This window comes from Panthera leo, chromosome B3 (assembly GCF_018350215.1).
Source record: "Panthera leo isolate Ple1 chromosome B3, P.leo_Ple1_pat1.1, whole genome shotgun sequence".
Taxonomy (NCBI): domain Eukaryota; kingdom Metazoa; phylum Chordata; class Mammalia; order Carnivora; family Felidae; genus Panthera; species Panthera leo.
In genome coordinates this window covers 73,690,845-73,701,892 of record NC_056684.1, presented here as the reverse complement: position 1 = coordinate 73,701,892, position 11,048 = coordinate 73,690,845, and the positions used below count along the sequence as shown (strand labels likewise).

The window sequence follows — 11,048 nt, the reverse complement described above, 5'->3', positions numbered from 1 at the left end:
TCTCCCTATAACTGACCAAAGATCAGCCCTATGTTTATTTTATTTTAGGAAGAAAAGAAAAACATTCAGAAGTGGAGATATGAGTAACTTAACAATGAGAAAAAGTTCTACAATACAGCTTTTGCTAGTCATGAACCAAAGGTTTCCTGAATCACTGACCCCATCTGGTGGCCAGCAAGTTACATTAACAAAACCCACATACCTTAAGATGACTTGCACTCTATTACAACAAATCATACACGAACTTATGGCCACGTGGGCCAGAAGAGTTGATTACACCACTCTAATCTCTCAATATTTTTTGCTAAGGAACCAATTTATAGCTTCTGAGAAAAGTAAACTATCAAAACAAACTATAAAGCCAACCTTCTCTCACTCCCCCTGCAAAATTTCATCTTTCCCTTTATCCTTTTATTACCATCTCACCAGAAAAACCCCACACCCAGTGATTCCAGTCATACAATACATATGCAAAAGCAGGTTCATTTCGTAAGTAAAATCAATTTTATTAATAAAGATCTTTCCACATATCCAGAGCAAACAATTAATGAATTTCAAGGAAAAAAAAACCAAAACCTACATACAGTGAAATTAGAAGTATCCCTGGATAACAACAGATATACAAATATGTACACCCATCATCACCGCCGCCTCCGAAAACCTGAAAGGAAGGGAAACCAAGAATAAGGCAAAGGACAGTTGGAAAAGCTGAGGGGACAGAAAAAAAGAAACCTAGAGAAAAGGGCTCAAGAAGGTTGGGTCCCCTAGACAGTACTCTGTACATCCTCCCAGGACAAAGGACTAGAAGTAGGAATGAAACTAAACTTGGAAAACAGTTCAAGTAACATTTTCATAGTCCTACTTAAGGAAGCCTGCACACCAACTGTGGGACCTTAGAAACAGAACCCAGAAACCTTTTTTTTTTTTTGTGAATGATGCTGATTTTCAGCTTGGCAAAAAAGAGAAAGCCCACTTCTAAAAAAATCAATGCTCAGTCTGGAAGAGGTAACTACAGGGGTTGGTCTGAGACCTAAGATGGCAAATCCAGACAGCTGACATCCCAATTCATACTCCCTACTCTGCACTTAACCATCCAAGTCCTAGCCATTCACTGACCTTTTTTCTTTCGACTTTTCTTAGGTATCTTCTTACGCTTCTTAATAGGATTCTGGTCCTGGAGACAGATGGAAGAGTGAAGGAATGGCAGGTGCTTCCAGGTGTCAGCACCCCTTTCCGTGTTCCTCATGGTAATGAGCCCCACGTGCACCTGGCTGAAATCAAGGAGGCTGCTTTCCCACCACTGTATCGCAGCCTTACCTCATCAAGATGGGGTGTTCCTCCTGTCAAAGCACTGATGTCACTAAAGTGTGTGAGGGAATGAAGTTGTGAATTCATGACACTTGCTCGTTTTCGTCGTCCTTTCTCGCGCTTACTGACACTTAAACGCACCATCATGCTCTCCTCATAGTTAATCCTGCCACAGAAACACAGTTTACAACATGTTCAATCTACACACAGAAAGCTGCAGCTAAAAATCTTCACCCCTTCTTCAAACAGTTCTCAAGAAATGTCACAGCAAGTCAATATAATATTTAAGAACAATCAATGCACATATTGAGCTTCTTCAATGAAATGTTCTTTATGCTAGAAATTCCCTCCTCCCTAGAGATGAACTCATAGCCCATCCATAAGAATATTTAAACTATTATACCAAAAAACTTTCACCTTCAGGAACAGAATTCCTACATGAGCCCCTTCACTCAAATCTATCAACGGTGGAGACTGCCGCCCAGGTAAAGTTGATGAGTCTGTATTCACGTTATAGTCACTTTCCTGCTTTTCTTTCCTGAACCTGTCTAGCATTCTTGATGCCACTATAAAAACTTGATTTTATTGGCTTCTGCACAGAAGTGAGAGTTGTGACAGTGAAATACGGAATTTTTAAAGTCCCACTAGGCGGAACTGCACATATTCCTCTTCGTATAGCATCTGCTCAGCCTAAACACTTGGGAAGATATTTTTTCCCCGAGCTCCTATCCTGTACTTACCAACCCTAATTCTTAGAAACTATCAGCCCATTTTCCACTCTACTTTCTCTATAATGTGAATTCTCTTGGTACCAGGCTTAATCATATCCATCCAAAGCATAAAGACAGGTCTCCATGGGGTAGAAAACAATTTCCAATTGCAAGGATTCAGACCTGTGTTGATCCTCCTGACTCTGGCGGGTGACATGAGGATGCCGAGCATCACGGATTTCCTCTGGAGCATCTGAGTACTGCTCCTTAAGTTCACGAATGACAGAGCTGCTCAATGCCCGTTTTCTGGCCCGTTCTAGGCGTTTCTTTTCCCTCTCAGCTTCTGTTTCATCTATATGATAAAAATCAGCGAGGGTTATCCCAGAACAGAGAAAAAGATAAAAGAGACACAATTTATGCTGAGGAGGCAGTAGACACAGTTCATACCATAATGTACTGGAACCAAGCGTGGTGGAACGTATTTCTTAACTGTTCCTTTTACAGATTTCTTTCCTGAAGCTTCAGATTGGCCTTCTGCTTCGTCTTCCTCCTCGTCCTCAGAGCTCAACTACAAAAGGAACGCAAAATCCATAAACTCAGCAAGTGTTAGACACTAAGTAAAACCAAAGCTAGAGTACCCTGGGGAGTTGGGAATATAAACAAAGGGGAGAAAGGAAAATCTCATACTCTACATTCTAAGGCACAAGACAGGAGTCAACAGTAATAAGAGAATCCCAGGAGATCCAGGATCACCATGAGGCTCATTCAGGCTTTGAGCCCTCAGGAAAATCAGGTGAATGCAATCCCTTACCTTGCTCATCATATTGCTGGGATGAGGCTTAAAACGGAGAGGGTCATTCTCACCTGGGGGGGGGGGGGGGGCACAAACAAGGGATTTTACAAGATTTGGAAATTTATGATAGTCCCCACATAATCTTACAGCTTCTGCCACTTACTGAGGCTGCCTGTCACTGCAGTCTTGACTAGCTTGTCAATCTGATACTTCAGTTTTTGGTCCAAGGGACGAAGCTTTTCCAAAACCTATAATGTGGTTAAATAGGGTTACGTTCCCTTCCCCAAATTAAACATGTCAAAGCCTCTACATTAACTTGCCAGATAAAGCATCTAAAATATAAACAAAGTAGAGCAAGTGAAAAAAAAAATACTTTTTTCATTTGGTTTCCTCACTTAATCATGAGAACACCCACTTAAATGAGAGCTATTGTGTGACAGTCCTAGGGTTCAGGCTGTGGAAACCCAGAACGCTAAGATGCGAAATGCTTCATACCGTGCGGATCTCTACCAGTCTCAGAACTGCAGCATGTCCCTGAAGAGACCCTCCTGAGGCTTTGTCCAGGATGAGATGGGTTAAATCCATAAGGTACATGAGCAATAGCTGGTCCTTCACTTCCAAGAGGCTGAGACCCTGAGAACAAAAGAGTAAGAGATGCCAATTCAGTTTTAGCCAAAGAAACAGGAGGAGAGCCTAGGGTAAACAGGGTAATTTTTTCCAAGTTCAAGTTTTTCCTCATCAGTTTATACAAGGTATCTGGAGTAGTCTCAAGGACGTGACTGTACCTAAAATGGCCACTAAGAAAATTATGAGAGAAGCAAAGCTCTGAGGATTACTGCAAGACAGTAAGAGCACAAAAATCAATAAAATGTCCCCAAAACTACTATGGTAGGGTTTCTCAATCTCAGGGCCATTGACATATGGGAATGGGCAATTCTTTATTGTGGAGTCTGTGTGGAAAACAGTATCCTTGGCTTCTACCTTTAAGGCCCTTCCAAATTTTGACAAATTTTGTCACCATATGATGTTCAATCTTTAATCAAAACAATTATTGGTTTTTATCCCCATACAATTATGTGATACAGTTAAAAACAATGATCTATACATACTGACATGGACTTAATTCCATGTCAGCACTTTCTACACTACAATATGGTTTCAGTTAAGGCAGGGAGAGTATGATGCACACATTTTATTTATTTCAATTTTTTAAAAATTTTTATTTATTTAATTTTTTTAAGGGGTCTCTTTCTATTTATTTATTTATGAAATTTATTGTCAAATTGGTTTCCATACAACACCCAGTGCTCATCCCAAAAGGTGCCCTCCTCAATACCCATCACCCACCCTCCTCTCCCTCCCACCCCCAATCAGCCTATTTCAATTTTTTTTTAATCTTTATTTATTTTTGAGAGAGAGAGTGCGAGCAGGGGAGGAACAGAGAGGGAGACACCGAATCCGAAGCAGGCTCCAGGCTCTGAGCTGTCAGCACAGAATCAGATGCAGGGCTGGAACTCACAAACCATGAGATCGTGACCTGAGCTGAAGTCGGACGCTTAACTGACTGAGACACTCAGGTGCCCCTGACGCACACATTTTATACACAGAGAAAAATCTCTGGAAGATAACACACTAGTAACAACTGCTCTCCCTGGGGATCAAGATGAGGAAAAGGAAGAAATGGAGCATTTGTATTGTGAAAGTATTTTTCATCAGGCATACATTACTTTTACAATAAAATAAATTTCCCAAAAATATACCCCAGTGGTTATCTCAGAATGGTGATTATATTGGTTTAAAATTTTCTTCTTTATGCTTCTATGCATCTTCCAAACTTTCTAAAATTAAAATCACATTACATTTACAGTCAGATAATCAAGCAAATATCATATGAGTAACACAGGAGGGCACTTAAGCTACAGTTGTTAAAGAAGTTGGGGTGCCTGGGTGGCTCAGTTGGTAAAGCATCCAACTTCAACTCAGGTCATGATCTCATGGTTTGTGGGTTTGAGCCCCACGTTGGGCTCTGTGCTGATATCTGGAGCCTGCAGCCTGCTTCAGATTCTGTGTCTCCCTTACTCTCTGCCCCTCCCTGCTTGTGCTCTCTCTCTCTTTCAAAAATAAATAAACATTAAAAAAAAAAAGTCTTTGTGACTACTTAAAATGAAACTGAAAAGTCGACAGCCCTTGGAAGACCTATTTTATTTCAGACAGGTTAAATACTCTGCCTAAAATTACACACGTATTAGAGGAGTATGGGATTCAAACTCAGTCTGACTCTAACACCAAAGCCCTGGGTATTTTTAAACAAACATGGGAAGCTGCTGGAGATCAGCACTAGTGTGGTAACAGGTGGAGGCGCAAAGAATTTAAAGACAAACTGAGTTTAACTTCTGAATTAGGCATTTGGTAGTCAAATAATGGGTAACTCAATCTCATAACCCCAGTCTCCTCATCTATAGCATATACAGTATTTCCTTTCTGCCCCGAAGAGTAATTACGAGCTTAAAAAAGATAATATGAAAGAACTCTATAGTCTGTAAAGCACTTAGTAATTTTCGGTCCTGAAAGATAAGTTACTAAATTCTGTTCAATGAATAAACAAATATATAGTGATCTAATATATATGCTGGCAGCCCAGAACCAGCCAAGAATTTGAGAAGTAGGTTCTTCCTGACTAGCTTGGACTCTGTCAAGTTCAAATAGAGTTATAAGCATATGAGAAAAAAATCAAAAAGAAGAAAACACAATGATAAAAATAAAAATAGGTAAGAACAAAACTGAATAATGAGATAGAAAAGGCAAAGAGAACATATTAGAAACTCTATTAGCTCTAGGGGCGCGTGGCTGGCTCAGTCAGTGAAGCATGTTACTCTTGATCCCTAGGTTGGAAGTTTGAGCCCCACAAGGGGGTAGAGATTACTTAAAAAATAAAATCTTTTTTTTTTTTTTTTTTTTTTTTTTTTTTTTAAGTAGGCTCCACACCCATCGTGAGGCTTGAACTCATGACCCTAAGATCATGAGTCACATACTCTACCAATGGAGCCAGCCAGGTGCCTCCCAAAATAAAATCATTAAAAAAAAAATTCTATTAGCTGTCTTTCTAAAGCATAAATCTTCTGTAAATCCCATATTTAAAAATCTTTCAGTGACTCTTTTTAAATTACCACAATGATTTTCATACTTTTGTTGACCTATGGAGTATATTAAGTAATATCTTAGAACAAAAACTCCACATATAAAACAAGAGTTTTCCACTTCAAGGATCCTTCAAGAAGGATCCAAAGCCCTCCTTCTATACTGCTCCATATCCAATGATCCCTAAGAAGGTTCTACAAGACTTTAAATTAAAAACCACCATATTTCAATTTTAACATGCATATTGTTTTCATATTTTCACATCTCTAAAGTCAGGATGTATCTTTTAATCAATGGTACCTTAATGTTATGTCATATGTTAACAGGCCGAATTTTTTTTTGTATACAAAATAAGTGGCAGGTCCCAAATTAACAGCATTAGATTGGATGAAATACAACAGTAACTCCTCAGTTGGCCTACAAGGCTCTTCACAGAGTGACTACTTTCCTAGTCTTACTTCCTACTTCCCACCTTCCACCCCCACACTGTACATCCAACCACACTAAATGACCTCCTTTCCCAGTATATCACCATGCTTTCAGGACTGTGTCCCTTTGTACATGCTGTTTCTTTCTGTTCCCTGGAGTCCTATTTATTCCGCACAATCCTGTTACCACCTGTGTGAGAAGCCTTCCCTGACTTCCTCTGTTCCTCTGGCAATTATTTAATCTCTCTCCTGGGCTTGCACAGTACTCATTATGACTCATCAGCAATTCTGCTGTTGCTTATACCTATTGTTTTGATCTGTCTCCTCTCCTAGACTTCAGCACAGAAACTGGATCTTATTCATCTTTGAAGTTCCAATACAACACAATAAATTTATGATGAAACAGCTGTTGAGAAGAAGTCAGAGAATGCTGACTCTTCAAATACGTCTTACCTTCTCTGTAGGATAGGCTCTAGCTTGAACTTTTTTTGTCAGAGCTTGTACTTGTGCAGTTACAGCCATCACCTGAAATTAGTCCAAATAAAACCGCTGACGAGAATACACCTAGTCATCTCTGAGCATGGAAGGGCAAAAACTAAACAAATCACCTGAAACAAAGCCTAAAATATTGTTACTACCTTTCTTCTCAGACAGTATAGGAAAGATGGTTTCTGATACTTTTTCATAAAGTACAAAAAAATTTCTACTTCTTAAAGCTAAAGAAATCATCTTATCAAACCATGGGGAGGGGATGGGAACTGGGTCAGTGGTGATGTGGGGAGACTGTACCTTATCTGTACTGGCTGAATCAACCAATACAGCTGGCTACCCAAAGGGCAAATCCTATCACCTTTCCCAGCATTGGTTTCTTTAGCTATGAGAATAAAGGAAATACATTCAGATAACTTCTTTTTGGAGTTTTCTGTATTGCTTTAGATGCAGAAATAAATTACTTTGAATTCTAGCCCGAAAAGGTTTTTTCATTAAGTCACTTGGCTCTTAAGGAATTTGGTATCATTCAAATATATGTCCCTCAAACGACCAAAGTTTGGAGGTGAAGCACACAAAACGAAAGCCAATCCGTCAGTGACCCATCCCCAAGGGGGTGACATGACTCACCTGATCCTGAAGGTTTTTCAAAAGTGTCACGGCACTTTGCAGGTCTGACTCCAGCACCGCCTATGAGAGGGAGAGAGAATTAAAGAAAAGCACTTATTTCCTCAGGATTATTAGAAGACTGGACGTATGGGGAGGAAAACCCTCTTCTCCTTCAGACACCCCACATTCCCGACTTTTCGCAGACTCGTTTCACAGTCGGCCAGCCCTCCAGGTTTCTAGGAGAAGCGGTAACTTCAGCCCCCTCACCCTACTGCTGCTTTTACCCTGCTGTATCAGGGAAGCTGCTTCTCTGAAGCTACTTTCGTCACCTCCTTTCCCTCGCGCCAATTATTTGCCCAGAGCCGCTGAAGTAAGGAAATGCCTACACAAGGAAACAAACTCACAAGATTCCCAGGCGCCGCCATCTTCACAAACCCCGCCTGTTCCGGGGCGGTACTTTCGGAGAGCCAACGTTATCTGATAGACTTGATAGACAACTCCCGCTTGCAAATCTAAGCCAATAGAAATAAGGGCCTCTCACTTCCGCCCCGAACAGGATGTGGGGAGGAGAAGCCACGCCCAGCCAATAGAATGGAAGAACTGACTAAATTCGTCAGACTTAGGGGGAGATCCAATGACGTAAAATTACTCGTGGAAAGGGGCGCGTGATTAGTATATTGAGGAGAATGATGGAAGCTAAACCAATAAAATCGGGGCAAGCGATTGATCGACAGTTAGAAAGACCCTATGGAAAAAAGGAGTTTGCTGAGCAAACTGATAGCCTATTGGCTCCCCGGATGCCGCAGAACCCAGTCTTTTTCACTACGCTGCCCTTGCGTGGCCACAATCTACCGCTAGGTGGCAGTCCTTGGCTTCGCTCTGACACGGCAGCGTTGCGGATCCGCCAAAGCTGTCTGCTGTTCCAACGCGGTCCACGCGAGGTTCCCCACCGGCCTCAAGGCCCTTGCATAGACTTTGTGATACACTCTTGTGTGACCCTGGAGAAGTCACTCGGTCTCTGACATTTTTTTCATCTGTAAATAAGACAGTTGAGCCAGAGAAGTCCAGAACCAGGGTTTAGAAACGGACACACCGACACTTGGCGCCCATGTCCCTCATCGTGTTTACTGGGGACACTGCGGAAAGACCCCCCCCCCCCCCCCCCCAGATGCAGCCCCAACACTCCTCATCCCTATCTATTTGGGGACTTAAAAGGGAGCACGTTTTACACATGAGGAAGCCAGTTGAGATTTATGTGACTTGCCCCCGTCACACAATTTCGCAGTCGAATTTGGCCCAAACCCACCCCGTATTTCATTATGCCCTGCCTCATCTTTTCTCAATACTTAAAAATATGTCAACTCCTGCTTCTCACAAGCTGATAAAGTAAGTTGGGTGGGTATTACTTGCTTCCATCACCTGCCTTAAGAAATAAGCACTGCAAAAGGTTAATAATGGTCTTGAATTTGTCCAAGCTGACCTAGGACTAGAAATCAGATCTCCTGACTTGGAACTGTCTTCTGGAACTAAGGAAGGAATAACCCCTGTATCTCTGCACTCAGGGTGGGAAAATCCTGGTTTCTAAATCTTCTGTTGGACTCAGGAAGAATAAGTAGGGGTTGTATCCAATCACCGTGTCTCTTAACATTGTTTTGCTGCTTCAGGCCCACCATGGAAGCTCAGGGTGCCTTGACAGCCTATTCATTCAATTAACCAATAATTAAAAAAAAAGTTTTTAATGTTTATTTATTTTTGAGAGAGAGCACAAGTGGGAGAGAGACAGACAGACAGACAGACAGACACAGAATCCGAAGCAGGCTCCAAGCTCTGAGCTGTCTGCCCAGAGCCTCAAGTGGGTCTGGAACTCGTGAGATCCTGACAAGCAATGAAGTTGGAGGCTTAACTGACTGAGCCACCCAGGCTCCCCTAACCAATAATTTTTGTACCATTTGTCAGGATCTGTATTATGAAAAATTTCCATCTCAACATAAATTCTCGTACTTGTCTTGTTAGGTTACAAGTAAGCTTTTCTTTTCCTTGGGACTTGAAATTAATCTGTTCCCATGCATTATGATGTCAGCAAAGAACAAATTACACTACTTTGTTTTGGTTTTGATTATTAAATACTTACTAATCATTCTTTTCGTTACAAGAAAATCTTGGAGTTAACAGTACACTAAGTCTTTGTAAAACTCTTCCAGGACTCAACCAAGTATTGGCAGAGAACACAAGATCATTAAATTTATTATTTTCTATTCCAACAATTCCATAAACTGTTAGTCATTAATAACATTTGCATGTACTGTACTTCCTGTCCATTCCTCTAGATATAAGATTTTTTTTTCTCTCTGATTTCTTTCAGGATTTTTCTGTCTTTGGCTTTTGCAGTTTCAACATGGTATGCCTATGTATGGGGTTTTTTTGGTTTTAGGTTTTTGTTTTTTTGGTATCCATCCTGCTCAGCGTTTTCTTTTTTAATTTTTTTAAGTTTATTTATTTTGAGAGAGAGAGAGAGAGAGAGAGAGAGAGAGAGAGAGAGAGAATGCAAATGGGGAAGGGGCAGATAGAGGGAAAGAGAGAATCCCAAGCAAGCTCCCTACTGTCAGCACGGAGCCCAACATGCTCCAAGCCCAACATGGGGCTTGATCCCACAGTGAGATCTTGACCTGAGCCGAAATCAAGAGTGAGATGCTCAACTGACTAAGCCACCCAGGTGCCCCAAAGATTAGTTCCAAATTATGGAAATAGCCCAAGTGTCCATCAACTGATGAGTGGATAAAGAAGATGTGGTATACATACATATGTGTATATGTGGTACACACACACACACACACACACACACACACACACACTGGAATATTACTCAGCCATAAAAAAGAATGAAATCTTTCCATTTACAAGGACGTGGACAGATCTAAAAAGTATTATTCTAAACAAAATAAGTCAGTCAGAGAAAGACAATACCATATGATTTCACTCATATGTAGAATTTAAGAAATAACAGAAACAATGAAAAGGGAAAAAGAGAGAGGCAAACCAAGAAATAGAGTCTTAACTATAGAGAACAAGCTGACTGTTAGCAGGGGGGACGTGGGTGGGAGATGGATTAAATAGGTGATGGGGATTAAGGAGTGAACTTCTTGTGATGAGCACCAGGTGTTTTATGGAAGTGCTGAATCACTGTATTGTACACCTGAAACTAACATTACATTGTAGGTTAACTAGCTGGAATTTCAATAAAAACAATGAAAAAAAAAATAAAGCTAGGGGCATCTGGGTGGCTCAGTTGGTTACGTGTCTGACTCTTGATTTCAAGTCAGATCATGATCTCATGGTTGTGATATTCAGCCCCGCTTTAGGCTCGTGCTGGGCTTGGGGCCTGCTTAGGACTCTCTCTCTCCCTCTCTCTCTGCCCACCCCCCCTCAAAATAAACTAATTAAAAAAAAGAATAAAGTTGTATTTTACAGAAAAGTTATCTACACTGACTTAGTTTTTTTTTTTTTTTTTTTTTTTTTTTTTTTTTTTGACTTAGTTTTTTTAAAAAGAGTTTTATTGAGGTATAATTTATATAC

The 11,048-nt window shown here is 40.7% G+C and overlaps 1 protein-coding gene across 1 annotated transcript; it reads right to left on the bottom strand.

The window, feature by feature from the left end:
• Nucleotides 1-481: 481 nt before the first annotated feature.
• NGDN (neuroguidin) lies at nt 482-7,948 on the bottom strand. Its single transcript, XM_042942767.1, has 11 exons — nt 7,880-7,948; nt 7,497-7,556; nt 6,831-6,902; nt 3,307-3,444; nt 2,975-3,059; nt 2,830-2,882; nt 2,466-2,586; nt 2,202-2,370; nt 1,318-1,474; nt 1,117-1,174; nt 482-661 (listed from the first exon to the last, which is right to left on the bottom strand). The coding sequence occupies exons 1-11, from the start codon at nt 7,898-7,900 to the stop codon at nt 642-644; spliced, it is 954 nt and encodes a 317-aa protein (XP_042798701.1). The 5' UTR covers nt 7,901-7,948; the 3' UTR covers nt 482-641.
• Nucleotides 7,949-11,048: the final 3,100 nt, after the last annotated feature.

Excerpts from the sequence above, each read along its gene's own strand:
- NGDN (XM_042942767.1), bottom strand. The coding sequence starts at position 7,900 with ATGGCGGCGCCTGGGAATCTT. Across the intron at positions 3,445-6,830 it reads GAGCCTATCCTACAGAGAAG|GGTCTCAGCCTCTTGGAAGT; the intron begins GTAAGACGTATT and ends TTTTGTTCTCAG. Across the intron at positions 3,060-3,306 it reads GACTGGTAGAGATCCGCACG|GTTTTGGAAAAGCTTCGTCC; the intron begins GTATGAAGCATT and ends ACCACATTATAG.